The following is a 15,242-nucleotide window of genomic DNA, read 5'->3' on the forward strand; positions in this document are numbered from 1 at the left end:
GGGTAGACAGATGCACTGACCATATAGATAGCAAGCAAGAAGTTTCCCCAATGAAACAACCACATAAAAGTTCCCCAAACATCCACCCCTACGTTTGTAACTTAAGTGTTTGGCATAATAAAGATAACAGCAGTAGATAAGTAGTTTATCTAAATGTATTGTCAAGAACAAGAGCAGACGAAAATGACAAAGTTTTACTGCTATCAGGAAGCCAGAAAGTGCCACAGTCCAACCAGGTTCCGTATTATTTTCAGTTAGTTTCAGTTGTGTTCACAGGGATTTTAACAAAAGTGAAAAGAACAAGAGGAATTGAGTGGAAGCAAATAGTTCAAGTAGGCTTTGCTGGAATGTGGGAAAGTTGCTAAAAGTCATATTAAAATCAACAAAAGCATTCAATACATGTCTTGGAGAAGGAGGTTGTGTTTAAGTAAGAGAAAGGGTCAGCTGTTAAAAAAAATATTTGGGCAATATGAAAAATTACAAATCCTTTCATCAGGAGTTTGGGCCTGATTGCATGAGGGTGTGCAGACTTAAAAGTGACAATTTTTACAGCTAACGATGCTTTCGCAGTGAAATCCTGGCTCCATTCAAATCAATGGCAAAATTCCCACCCGCTTCAATGGAGCCAGGATTTCACGTGTATCTGTCTTTTTTCATTCTTCCTTGATATTTGTATCACAACTATCTGTCAGGCTATTGTCTGTACAGGTCAAAATTACAGCTTTCTATTCATATGTGTCAGGGTTACTGTCTGTTTTCTCACAAAAAAAAAAAAGTTAAAAAGTGTTATGCATACTTCTAGCGCTATATCATGCACTGCGGCGCTCAGAGTAAAGAATTGTCTGCTGCATCTGTTAGGAGAAGGACAAAAATGCAAGAAAAAGGGCTAAATGCTGCCTGTGTGTAATTCTGAACTGCAAGGCTTTTAAAGACCTCTTATTTTCAGCTCTATGTGTATTAAGTTTCGGATATGGGTGTCATGGGATTTAAGTAGGGGCAGAATTACCTCAGTGCTGTCTCCTCTTAAAAATGCTTCCTGAATATGGAAAAGTATTGCATGGGCAGGAAGGAAGGTGACTTTCATCAAACAGATCTGTCATGCAGTGAGACTATTTAACTCATCAAACAAACCCTGGCATTTGTGCCTCTGAATATAAGCATTAACCTAGGAAAATGAGAGAGATTAATGAAAATTCAAATTGAGAGAGTGAAAATAAGAGATAAACTACTACTTTGCAGATGAATGAATGTTTAAACATGCTTAAATCCACAGAGCTTGTCAAAATGCACCAAGAAGTGCCTTGGTAAGTGAGAAACGACACAGAGAAGGCAATAAATGTGAATGGAGGGCTTTGTGTTCCCCCAGTGCACTATTTGTACACTACAAAAGCTTTAAAGAATTGTCATTCTACACTCACTGTTACTTATCTTGAGGGAAGTACATGCAGTCTGCAAAGTGGCTATTGCTATTTTGTTTTTAAAGCCCATCGGAGAGCACACGGACATTACAAACCAGAAAATTTCACAAATATAATGGCGAGCCTTAGAAAAGCAAGGGAACATTCAGACAAATGAAAATCCTTTAACCATAGTCAAAGAAAGTTAGAGAAGAGGCAATATATCAGCTAACTTTAGTTTGTGGATGGTATCATGGTAGATAAAAACAATACCCGTGGTAGATACAATATACATGGTAGTACCTGTGTATCTATCAAAGACAAAGGAATATTTCAATAGTGAGTGAATCCCACATAAGAAAATGATAATAGCATTGATCTCCAGAAAGAATTCAGCTCCAGGCTAGATACAGAGTGAATCCAAGAAGAGAGCAGTTTTGGATATGGTCAGTAAATAAGAACAGGTTCATAGTTCTGACATTTCCTAGCCTCTTAACTCTTCTTGTTGCTATTATCCCAGAAGAAGTACATGAAGTTACATCAGAAACATTACTGTGCCATTAACTTACGGGACAGCTTATCTGATCAAATATGTATTTGTTATTTAAAATAAATATACACATAAATTCTCAATTTGGTCATAGTTAAATCTTGCACAGTCCATGATATAGAGGTTGCACAGTCTGTCCTTTTTGGTGGGGTGCATGAGCATAGTATTTGGTATGCAAGTGTTGGAAATACTTGTGAGTACATCATTAATGTTCAATGGCCATTTCTGAAAGCTGTATCAGCAAATATTTCTGCTAGCAGTCTCTTTCTGCAGAATATTAGTAGAAATTCAACACATTTGGGAAGCGCAAACAGCAGGGTTGATGAGCCTGGGATCAGTGCCAGGTTAATGCAGCTACACAGCTTTTGTACCAGCCAGCTCCTATCTTACAAGCTTGGAAAGCAGCTAAGGAGAATCCCTCCCTCCATGTACGATGTACCTAAACGGGGCCAAGACACTGAGGCAAACATCATAATTACGGATGGAAAAGGATGCCAAACATACCATCTCTCTTCTCTTTTCAGCTGGCCGGTGGAAGAGAAGAAGAAATCCTTTCTGAGTAGAAAAATTCATCCCATATTTCCCTTTTCCAGTTCTTCAAGGTCTCTTTCTCCTGATTTCATTGTCTTTCTTAAAGAGATGCTGAGTGGTGTTTTGCTCATTGCAAATGCAGATCATGGAACTATCCTTTTTCCTTTGGCACATTTGCTAATTTTTTTAGTTTTATATATAGTGGTAACAATGAGAACTTTATTAAAGCTAGAGCCTTAGTTTCACAGAGAAAAACTGTAATAAACATGGTTAGGAAGCTGGCTGTAAATCTCACTGACTGTCCAAATTTAATCTGGAAGCTACAGAAAGGCAATAACCATGGTAACCCCTGTTGCCGCTTAATGTGATGCTTTTCAAACTACAATATGATCGTAGTTTAATTGTGTTTACCTCAAGAATCTCTTTGCCATATTTCCATTAAATTCAAGATAGTGAAAATTAGTAATTCTGTTTTGGGAGCAAAAGTTACCAGTTGTTGCCAGAGAATTGTGTGCTGCTTAATTGAGTTTTGATGTTCTCGCTGCTATCTACAAATCCAAATTTTCCATGTGACTGTGATGAGATCTAAATCTCTGTATCAAATGTTAAAACCCATGGCATTTGCAAAACAGAAAGATTTATGTAATGAGCAGTGGTTGAGGAAAATAAGGTTGCTTTCACTACGGAAGGGGAGACATTGTGGTGATCTAATTAATGCTTTTCTTCATATGCAGAAGACTGATAAAATTGACCAAGACAAACTTTTCCCACTGGCAAAAAGAGAAAAACAAGATGACATAATGCACATCCTAGGAAATTAGGAGCAGATAGGAACTTAACATGAAACTACTGTATTTCATCCAAAGGGAAACACACATATTGAACGGATTATAAGAAAGGTCCACTAAAAGTGGCAAAATCAATTCGTTCAACAGATAGTTAAAAAAATTGTAGACAAAAATTACTGAAGGGCATAGGAAAAAGCAGTATCTTTAAAAGGACAAAAAGGCAAAATAGTTCCTTTGGTTTTCACGTACCTTGATTTTCTTGTTCAAAAAAGATGCTAGTTCAAAAGCACAGAAGCAGGAAATTACATACTGAGATATTCAAAGCCTAACATCCCAATTCTGAAATGCACCGTCTTGCTCCTATTATATGCTGACCTTGAATATATATTGAATGAGACTTATATGGTCCTTTTGTGGGAAAAAGTCAATTTTCAATTGGAAGAAAACAGTAGTTCTAACCACTTTCAGATGACAGTGCTTCCCCTGTCTTTCTTCAAACTCAAAACTATGGAGGTGCAGCACACACATTTAAAAGTAGTGAAAACCTGATCATGGAAATCAGTTGTGAAATTCCTACTGTTTCCCAGTTCTGACTTTTAATGAGGTAAGATTGAATGTAATCTAGATATTTTGACTAGGTTTAATTAGGTCAAAAGGAAGTTCTTTTGACTTAAATGTTCTTTTGGCCATGAATCTTTCTTCCAGCTCTGAAGACACGTATTTGTAAGCCCCACTGACATGTGAAGTAGCTCAGAAGCACTATTCACAGTAAATAACACAGTTCAACAGTTTGTCTTCAATTCTCTGAAAAAATACTGCACTATGTCCTTCTGAAATCAAGGCTGATAAATGTGCTTTAATTGTGTCCTCCTCCTTAAAAGCATTGCTTCAATATCACAAAGAATTCATATCCATCCATGAAATTGTACTCTTCCTCCTAGAAATGTGCAAAACTCTTCCCAACAATCCATCTTTAGACTAGTCTTAACAAAGGCAGGATTATAGTTTTGTCCTTCTCACCAGCAAGACTGCCTCCTGAAGTCTCTCTCAGCATCACCTGGGCAGCTTTCCTTATCATTCTCCTAAGAACATGTCCTGAGTCATCTTAAATTTTCGAAATTACAGTGTTTAGCCTCTGAACTGAGTAACACAAGTTGAGCGACTGCAGCAAAGGCTCCATGACGCATGATCTCCCCATACTGGAGATGATGAAACACTGTTAAACCTTCCCAAATTCCAATCAGGTGTGAGCTCTTTAGAGCAAGGGAATGGCCACATCTCATGTCAGTTGTTTGTAGCAAATATGAAGAATGGAAAAATCTTTGAATAGGAGGAGGAAAATATAGTCTGAAATACTGAGAATTTTAAGAAACTTAAGATGAGTTCAGAAGGCTGGAAAAAATGCTGATATCTTGGACCTGAGTTTTCTTTTAAATATGGGATCAAATAAAGACGTTGGTCAGTGAGGAGGAAGTTTGGTTTGATTTGCCACAGATGTGTGATGAGAAAGCACTGTGCAGAAAGGGAAAGGGACTAAAACTTTACCTTAAGCAAAATTTGCTTGAAAATGGTCAGGAATCTTGAAGGATAAAATGTATACCTATTTTCTGTTGCTGAGTTGAGATCTTCTACTACTTTGTGAAGTTGGTTATCTTCATTTCCATCTACTATCAAGTGTCCTTGAAAAGGAGAACTGTAGAGTTTGACTTTTGAACCAGCATCACTGGGCATTCATTAGCTAGGATAAGTCTAGAGACAGGGAGAAGGCCAGCCAGCTCCTGATACACAGGGCAGCAGAGAGACACCAAGTCCCCATTCCCAAAGTACCTGTGTACTGTGTACCTGAGTACTTGTGCAAAGGACACCTGCCCCAGGTAAGACAGAGGTAAGAAAGCACCACTGTTGCCTGTTCAGAAGTAATTTAGAGACTGTCCAATGGGGTAGCCTCATCAGAGCTATTCCCACTTCAGAGTTTACTGGACACGAGGGACTAAATTTACAAAGAGAAGCATAGGGTATGCAGGAAAAGCTGACTCTGTTTCTTGCCCTTTTTTTTTCTGCTTGTAGATAAGGTTTATTAATCCCCACAATTAACTACAGAGAAGAAAAAAATGGCCATACCCCTAAGAAGAAAATATTTCTGCTTCTTACTCTAACCATTAAGACTTCCCTGGCAAGGAATTCTGGTTTTCTGCTGTTCCAGCAGATTGTTTGAAGTTGAGGAGCTGCATTAGTACTTCTGGAACAAGGAATAACAGGAGGAGCTGAGAGCATGGAAGCTCATTGTGGAAGCCTTCCTGCTTGAGACACTTAAAAATTAAATGACTGAAGCTTTTAGAAATGTAGTGTAGAAGATTGACACCCAACGAATAGGTGAATAAAGGAGATTGCCTAGGAGTCATTTCTGAGTTGCAAAGTTTTGCCATTCTCTGGTGGTAGCTGGGGCATTTGGCTGAGTTGTTCTCAGGGAAATGACTCTGCTCCTGCTCCTACAGCAGGCTCCAGGCAGGAACTGACAGGAGAAGCAGGCAAGCAGGTCTCAGAGGTCGTAACTCACAGAAAGAACAAGCTTGGTTGGTTCCTGGAGCAAGAGTGATCACGGAGACCAGCACTCTCACCATTAAAGGGTGCAATCGAGCGTTGAGCATTTATGTGTCTGTAGTACCAGGAGCCAAGAGAGGCCAGTTTTGCCAAGACTGGTAAAAACTGAACCTTCTTACCCCCTGCCCCCTCATCTTCTTAGCATAGAAGGGAAGCTAAAATAGAAAGAGTATCTGCTTGATATGCCACAGTGCAAAAGGGGTCAGTTTATTGAGAGCCTCTGCGGACAGGTCCAGTGCAGCTCTCGGGGCCGGCTGGCCCTGCTTCACAGCTGAGGACCGGGCTGCAGCAGGTCAGGAGCTTTGGAAGCGAAATGCCTGCTGGAGGCAATGAAGATCTTCAGATCCATGGGTTCAATTAACATAAATCTTTGTATTTCCAAAATAATTATTTAGGGATTCTGGTATCTCTTATAACCATATATTCAGGCCCTGGACATTGTTCATTATAGATATATTTCTAACAGTGACAAGTAAACCTTCACCCTGCTATTTAGCTTCATCTGCTGTGTCTTGACTTGTCTTGTCCACGCATCTGAGCCAACAATGCAGGAACTTTCTTTTCTGCTTAAGCAGATGTTTAACTTTCAGCACCTAAGCTGACCTTTTGACTTGGGTTTGAAATTCTGGCCCTGCTGAAATGGGTGGAAGTTTTGGCACTGATTTCAACAGAGCAAGCATTTCATTCCAGGTGCTTTGCTCAATAGAGCATATAAAATTACAAACCATAGGCCTCTCCTCTTTCTCAACTTCTCAGTCATCCTAGGTATCACTAAGTGATAAACACAAAAATCTTGAGGAAACAAAATGGCATCTTAAAAAAGGCTCCTACATGAATGATTAAAATACCTTTTAATATATATAATAGGTACACATATGCACACATGCACACACATATATAAGATGTCAATAGGATCAAAGCTTTTCTCCAGCACTTTAATAGGTGGCATGCACCCTCAGTTATCTGCTAAAATCAAAACTTGTACATGCACGTGCAGGTGCTAGGAGTTGCTTTTTCATATTGTTGGCACAGGGCCACATAGTAGAGCCATACACCTTCATTTTTTAACAAGCCTGTGTTTTCTCAGGTGTTCATTTCTCTCTGTGAAGAAGTTTCTCAGACTTGTAACCTCAAGTTTCGTATGCTAATAGGAAGAGGTGCTCTTACTGCCAATGAACAGGCCTTATTCTGTCTTAGATGCAAGAATATAACCATAGAATTCTTTTTATATTATTTATAAATATTCTTTGCAAAAGTAGGGATCGTGCACATGGAATAGCAACAATTGGCATTTGGAACAGACTACCAAAGGTTGTGGTAGGTTTTCTACCACTGTGAGTTTTACCATCAAATTTGGATAACTTTCTAAAAGACACGTTTCGGTTCAATCTACAAGATGCTGTCGCAGAGGCATGAACCACTGTATGAAATGTATGGCCTGTGTTCTAGAAGTATAAAGGAAATTGTTGTAATGGCTCTTTTTGGCCTTAAAAATCCATGAGTCTATGCTGGTTTTGGAGACAGAAAGATACCATAAACAAAGGCAGAAGACAACTAAGGATTATTTTCTTGGGAAAAAAAAAAATTGAATAATGAAGCAGAGCTAAGGAAGGTGCATATTACTATTTATGTGAATAATGTAAGTACTCTGCTCAAGTGGGCCAGTCTTTTAATTCACTGTTAAGTTTTAAAACTGCAGAGAGGATTGACTGAATTTTTGAGTGAGTGATTGAATTGTTTATATTGAGTATCTTTTTGGCAATTTAGGAAGTGACTCTGTTCTTGCTACTTAAGCCCCATTACAACAATTGTCATTTTTCTGCAGGCGATATTGTCAGTTCCCATTTCTCTCAATACTCTGCATTTGGACAGCAATGCAACCTAGGAGTCAAATTACTGTTTTTTTCATTGTCTGAGAGGCCTTTGCTTTTCTGCTGTTGTCTACTTCAAGGGTTCATTCCTTCTCCTTTGCAGTCAGCAGAGGTTTATTGTTGTCTCTCACAGGCTAGGGACGGGGCTCTGGTTTTTCTTCTGTGCATTTATTTGATCCAAAGAGCTGGCTCTTCTTATCTAAACTGAAAGTCACTTTCTCATCCATTATTCAACGTATGTTAAAGATCAAAAGTTTGGGGGATTTGCTGTTGATTCTAATCTCACAACATTTTTCTTTATTTACTGCTCTTGTAGGTTCTGTATTTGAGAATTTGCAAAACTTGTTTTCAATGTCAACATCCAAGTACTTCCCATAAATAAAAAAGCTGGAGTCACTTAAAATAGTTTCAAAGACTTCCCCACACAATCTCAGATTGAATAGCCTGTAGTTTCCCGGTATTAATCTATGTTTTTATTTTACATTATAGTATTATGTTGCCACTTGTTTCTTCTAGTCCTTTTGGATCACTGCTGAAATGTGTAAGGTTATGAAAAGAAATTATATCTTTAAAGAATGCTAAACCCCTTCTAATTTCTGCATACTTTTATGGGTATTCTGGAAGATGTACTGTTTTCAAATCTTATTAGGATCAAAAATGTTTAACTCCTACCTATTTCAGAGTTTCCTGAACGAGCCTGAAAAAAAAAAGAACAAACAAAAACATAGATTACTTAAAACTGTATATTTTCTAAGTATTAAAATCAGAATAACTTTCAGAGTCATCAATTACTCCTAGGAGGAAGACATATGACAGAAACAGGCTTTTGGGAAGGAAATGGGTATGCAGGAGTATTCCTCTACCCCAGAGCAACACAGCATTTTGCGGCCAAGTTAACATCCCATATGTCCACTGCACGGAGCAGCAGGAGCCATTAGCAATATTCTGAGGAAATGCTGTGGCTCCCCAGCACCAGCTAACACTGGCACTGCAGGAGCTGCCTTAGTGCTTGTTCTGTACCTATAAATGTCATTGAATGATGTACATGGCTCCATTTCTGCCTTTGCCTCCCTCTGTCCTACTGTTACTCATGGAGATGCTGCTACATCACCTGACAGCAAGCGATACCCACAAGCACAGATAGATATAAAGACGCTATTTTCCAAAGCCACGCTGCAACAGGCATTACACTGTCAGCGGGTCACCCACTGCCTTAATGTTCCCATCTCCCAAGGGGTGTCTCTCCAGAGCCAATGACAAACTTATGTCTGCTGCTCGGCTGCACAGAGCCGCAGCTGTGGTGGGACACGGCAGCGTTACAGCCTCCTCCTGTCGGGGCACCTCTGGGTCCTCCGCAAGGAGGTGTGAGGTGTGCCAGCAGCAGCTTTGCAATGAAATCTGAGTTGAAATTTCTATTAACATGCTGTTTAAAATCTTCCCTCTTAAATAGCAATGCGTTCCTCAAAACCATTGTCATACACTAAGGGGCATCTCAGAGCAGCAGTGGCATTGCCACCGCAGGTCTGAGACCACCCGGGTCACACCGCCATGTTCACTGCTCATCAGAAAAGGCAGGAGCCATCCCTCACGGTAGGACCTATCCTTCAGTGCCAGTCATCTTTTCTCTGTTTTTTCCTGCTGTTTTACAGTAATTGTTTTTCGTAGCTTTTATACCTCAACTCCTCTTTTTAATGGACTCAGTGGATGGCTTATTCTCTAATTTCTGGTATAGATTTGGTCAAAGTGCATTTTTCTCTTAGTACACTCTTTAAATAAAGCAGAGTGAATACTGCTTGAGAAAGGATTTGAATAATCCTGTTGGTTTATTTTGGTATTTGCAAGCACTTAATTTACTTTCTTTAAACTTTCATAAAAGGGATTCTAAAATTATTATTATTTGCGGGCATAGTGATAGGAAGACAAAAGGCTGGAAATATATATAGGCACAATATTTACACTGCAATTCTATGTGTGTTTATCTTGGATACCGTATCTGAATTAGGTACTCTCTAGCCTGGGGAGGGAGTGATAGCAGGGGCTGAGGTGGACCATAATTATCACACACAATTAGTCTGAACTATTGCCCATTGCCAATGGCTTTTCAGCAGTCCCCAAGGTGAGTTGCAGTTTCATTAAGCTAACGAGAGAATTTTAAGTAAATGCGTTTGTAAAAAATGCTAAAGTTGACTCGGAAATAGTTTGCTAACAAAAAAAGGCACGGTGGCTGTCATACGAAGTATCGGACATGGATAACTAGCCAAGGTCTAGTTTCGATGTCTTTTAAGTTCTGATACACACAAGCTTCATTTCTACTGAGGAATTTGCATATAATCCTCTTTAAACTTCCCCTTAATTTATTTCCAAAGAATGACCATCTATTTGTATTTTTCAGGTAGTGCCTTTATAACATGCTTTATTCTCTCACTGATGTGTGTCCCTCCCCAGTAAAAACCATGAAGCAAACCGCAGATTTCAAAATGCATGTCCTCCTAAGCACTTTCCTAGGCATTTTTGCTGAGCTTAAATGTCTTCAGTATGTGTGAGAAAGTAAATATACACGTAACAAAGAGTTCTTCCTTCCCTGGGCAAGAGCATGTTATATAATGGAAGAAATATTATTCTTGGCATGATAATTAAAAAGAAATAACACATTTGAATAGTACTAGCCCACAAAATGCAGGGCTTACAGCTGGCAAGCCATATAACTTTACTCTAGGATGATTTTTTTTCCACTACGCTAGGAGTTATATGGATGATAAGTCCGGAGCCTTTGGCTTTTGTTCGTTTTTGTAGTAACATTAATACTACAGAAACCATAAAATCTTATTTTACGTATTAATTTTGCAGAAGTCATTTTCTTCTAGTTTCAACTGGACAGTATTGAGTGAAGTCTGTACATACCGAATCCAGAACTGTTTCATAACCGTATGATGATTTCTTAATTCTTCTATGGGATTTCTTCTAACAGCCCCAGCATATTAGAGGTTATATGTTTATGGAATCTTTCTTTCCTCATTCTTCTTTCTCATTTTGTGCCATAGCAAGGCTAGTACGGTCCAGGTTCCCGCTCTCCTCCCAGGCAGCACAACCCTGCCTGGAGATGTGGTTCTGAGCACTGAAGGATCTACCACTTTCAGGGGTAATTTGCACTTTTATTAAAGATCCATAAGAATCCTTTAGCATCCTCCAGGTCAAGCGTGGAGCCTTGGGGAGGCTCTAAAGCTCTGAAACCAAATGCCTTTTTTTTTTTTCCCCCCTTTTTTTTTTCCTTCTTTTCTTTTGAATGAGCGGATTTCCAGAATGATCTCAGTATTGGGAGGTGGATAAATACCACAATTTTGTTTTAAACAACTATATCCCCAGAGTGCATAGTCAGTGTCAAGGACCTTCTGTGGGGGAACCTGCTGAGGCAATGGAGCAGTACCACTGCCAGAAAGAGCCAAGGATGTCCCAGGCTCTTTGTCATTCTCTGTTTTTCCTGCCCCACATTCCCGTGTCCCCCTAGTACAGGTGTAGTCACAATATCCCCCTAAGAGAACATCTTTAACAAGAAGGAGAAAAAGAAACCTCAAATCCATTCATTTCAGTTCTAATGAAACTAATTATCAGGTAATATAAGCCATCTGTAGCCACATACTTAATTATTGCCAAATCAGGGAAATCAATGGGGTTTTAGTGGTTCTTGGTTTCAAGGGGATGGGCAGATGCGATGGCCAGCAGCTGTGGTGTGCCAGTGGGCATGCTGGGGAGCAGTTGCAACATCACCTTCTGGTGGAGAAATCTCCATGTTTACCTTCATGGAATGATATGATCCACAGCCCACGGATGCTGTTGCTGGGCGGCTGGCGAGGGCATTCCTTGCATGCTTCTGAGTAAGTATTCGGAAGGAGGGTGGTTGGCCGCACCTGCCAGCAGCCACAGAAGAGGCTCGTAGTTCCTACTTGCTATTGCAACCAGCCTGTAAAACAAGGAAGACCAATATGAAACCTTCCTGATGGAATAAAAATTGTAAAAATATTTTTCCCCACTCCATTATATAACAGTGTGAGGTGTTGCTGAAGATGCCAGAAATACTGGGAGAAAGAAAAGAGAAAGCACATGTCACCCTGTGCCATCTTTCCTCTCCTCCATTGCAAGCGCAATGAGCTGGGCTCACACCAGCCCACGCGGAGGCTCAGGACCTTCAAGCTGAGGAAACCTGGGGAGGGATAGTCTGTGATGGAAACCCCAGGGAGCCTCCGAATCTGCAGATCGTTTAAGGGCTGTTGTTTTCCAGTGTGCCTTCGTGTGTGTGTGTGTGTGCGTCAGGCTGGTGGGTTCCTGAGGCACTGATAGCCTTCTGGAGGTCATAGTGTATTTGAGAAGGTTTGCTTTTGGTATCACGCGGCCAGAGTAATTTGGAGCCCAATCGTGGACTCAAGAACATGTCAGGAAACCACAAGACATAGTTTCTCTGTGTGGCGATAATCTGCAGGGAGCCTGGATAGCTGTAATGGTACACTGCTGCTCACTTTATGTCTGGCTTCGCATTAACTCTTCAATTTGCTTGCTTTGGCTTCCCTGACTGTTAAATACATACACGCAGGGTCACTTCGACATAGTAAAAAATCGGTTTCTGGAATCGGCTCCTTAGTCTCCAAACCCTGGAGCTCCTCGCGCCAGTCCTGCTCCCGCGTGCTACGTGGGGTCGCATGCACCGCGCCGCCAGGGTAAGTCACCATCTCACCTTCCCTTGCTAATCTGCTGTGACAGTGACTAATTCCAGAGGCAGCGGTAATGAGCTAGGGATTTTCACCTGAATAATAGTTACTATAAAATTTACAAGGATTATTTTTAACTGTTATCAAATGAAAAATAGTTTTAAAAGGAGGTCTGTCTATTGCTCCTGCTTTGCTGTGCCAAACTCCAGTAAGCACGGGGCATCTGGCTTTTTAACCCTTTTTACAGTTTTCTACTTTTAGATCTCCTCTTCTACTAATGCAGAAGTTCTGCCATTTCCACCAGGCCTCGAGTATTGCACTCCCCTTTTCTCTAGTTCTTCTCTATTTTGATCACTTAGATTTAAAGATACTGGCCAAAAATGGGTAGCTGGAACATCCAGTATCTGCCTTTGGGCAAGGGGATTGTTGTCCTCCTCTCCCCACAAATCCGGTCAGGGCTTGCAAAGCTGCAGAAGCACCATTTCCACTCACATCCACAACAAATTTACAAAATAGCATCTCTCGGGCCCAAGAGATGCAAAATGTATTGACCCGGGAAAGAAGATCCCCGTGAATTTGTGGTACTGGAGGAAACTTTGAGTAATTGTTGCTAGATCTAGTTTTGGTTTGTATTTACTGCTGCTTTTATTTAAACAAATGAACTTTACATGCATTATATTCATTGCTGATTGCTTCTAGTAAAAACAGACAAAATAATATTCGATAAAAATAGCCTGTTATTTGAAATTAATTTTTCTTCAATGACTACCATCAAAAGTAAGTGGACTTAAAAAAAAATTATATCCATGTTATTTCATACTAACCTCAACCTCAGATTTACATTGTCTCTGACTTTAAAATTAGATTGAAGGGAGACAGGCAAAGAAGACCCAAATATTAACAACAGCAAGAAAAGAAACCAATTGCCTGGCAGAGATCACAACAGATGCCTTCCTACCTAGCCTGCTGTTTCATCCTGACTCAGAAAATGGAAACTGGCCTTAGAGCGAGGTGACCTGCAGTCACAGAAAGATGTGGCATAAAATAGAAAAAAAAATAAAAAAATCAGAGCAGCAATGTAGCTACATATACCAGAAAATATTTGGCTTGGCTGGAGTGTCAGTTTAAGGTTTAAGCAGGTCTTGATTTCTTTCAGGTTGGTTTACGCCTCGTTAACAAGGACCGTACTATAGTTACCTCAGTCACGCAGAAGCTGCTCCCAGGGTCTCAGTATCTTGAGCTACGCTAAAGGTGCGAGTCAGAATAAATACACGATGTTTATAACTTGTACTTGGAGTGAATAACGCTGCATTGTCAGGCCTCAGCGAGCCGTGCTCGCCCACCTGCCCGAAGGGCTACCTTTGCCGCGCGCCCTGCGGGCCCCAGCCCGCCGGACACGGGGCCGCGGCGCGAGGGCTCTCCTGCGCGCGGCCGCCGCAGCGCGGGAAGCGGCGGGCGCGGCGCCCCCTCAGCCCGCCCGGGCCCCCGGCTCCGCGCTGCCGCCGCGGGAGGGGCCGGCACCTACCCCCGCGCCTCCGGCCCTCCTGCCCGGGCGGCTGTGCCGCAGGCGCGCCGCTCCGCCCGCGGCCCCAGGGGCTGTCCCGGCAGCGCCGGGGCCCTGCGCGGCCCCGCGTCGCGGCGGGCTTTGGAGTTTCCCCCGAGTGGGCTGGGTCTGTAAGTATTGGTCTGTCCGGGCCCGGCTAGCCCTGGCTGCTGGCAGGGGCGCTTTCTGTGCAATTCTTTGCAATTTTGGGTTGGATTCTGTGCAATTTTACTCCTCAGAGGTTTTATCCCAAGCCCTTACGGAGACCCAGTTAAGGATAAGATAAGGATTGGCAATGACTGCTTTATTACTGGAGAAGGAATCGGTGTAGCTCACGGGCAGTCCGTGCCCAGAGAGGACGTTCTCCTCCCTGCCTCGAGCGGCTCCTTGGCAGGCGCGAGGCTGCCGGGGCAGGGTGGGACGGTGGCGTTCAGCTGACGCGCGGGTAACGGCCGCCCCGCGCGCCGTCGTGCCGCTCTGCGCGCGGCAGGGCCTGCTGCCGCCCACGGCGCGCTGGCTTCGGTCAGGTAGCGGGGCTTACGCTTAAATACGGGCAAGGGCGTGCGTTAGGGGTCCCGTCATCTCAGCGTATTGGGCAAAGGATTTTCCCTTGTGAATAGAAGCCTGCATTAGAAGTTATAAATACCTTCTATAAAATACTGCCCAAATGTAATGTTTTTCTTCAGATAATGCAGATGCCTCAAGACTGATTAAAAAAAAAATAAAATTAAAAAGTCCTTTCTAGAATTCTGTGGATGGCTTTAATACTAAATGGTGCTTCCGCAGCGAGGAGGGGTTAAGCAGGCTCGGCTCTGACGGCTCTATTTCCAGCTCCAATAATATATTCCAGAGTATCTTGCAAGAGATCCTATAAATGTGAATACAGAAAAACTGGCCGTTCTTTTACACAGGCAGGTCTTTTCCTCAAGCATAAATACTCTTAGTCTGTTTTTTTGAGATAAAGGCTGTATCGTTACCAGACCAATGGCTGGAATTTCTCTTTGAAAAGGAATCCTTGTAAATGCTGTGTCTCTGAAGCCAAATGCTCATAACTTCCAGTGAAAATTTCACTGAATATTCCATACAAATAGCAAATTGTAGTAACTAGCATCTTTCAAACTTCACACCAAGTTAATATTACATAGAGAGATGTTACAAAAAAGAGAAAGCTACTTTCTGTGTAAATAATTTGGAGTTTTTATGCTTAAGGAGGTGTAAGTCCCTTCAAGATTTTTTGAATTATTCACGCACCTAAATCCCA

At 41.5% G+C, this 15,242-nt stretch overlaps 1 protein-coding gene across 2 annotated transcripts in view; it reads right to left on the reverse strand.

The window, feature by feature from the left end:
• Window positions 1–14,061, reverse strand: part of LRTM1 (leucine rich repeat transmembrane protein 1) — a 115,766-nt gene extending 101,705 nt beyond the window's left edge. For both annotated transcript variants that reach the window (XR_015701499.1, XM_087744707.1), the window contains exons 1-4: window positions 13,964–14,061; window positions 13,636–13,683; window positions 11,532–11,696; window positions 8,411–8,435 (exon numbers count right to left, since the gene is read on the reverse strand). Coding sequence is in view for 1 of the 2 variants with exons in the window: in XM_087744707.1 (XP_087600833.1) it covers window positions 8,411–8,435; window positions 11,532–11,537 (31 nt within the window). In the remaining variant the exon portion in view is untranslated. The remainder of the gene's footprint in view (window positions 1–8,410; window positions 8,436–11,531; window positions 11,697–13,635; window positions 13,684–13,963) is intronic.
• Between the last annotated feature and the right edge of the window lie 1,181 nt (window positions 14,062–15,242).

This window comes from Nipponia nippon, unplaced genomic scaffold (assembly GCF_047370975.1).
Source record: "Nipponia nippon isolate SJK-2023a ecotype South Korea unplaced genomic scaffold, ASM4737097v1 scaffold_9, whole genome shotgun sequence".
NCBI lineage: Eukaryota > Metazoa > Chordata > Aves > Pelecaniformes > Threskiornithidae > Nipponia > Nipponia nippon.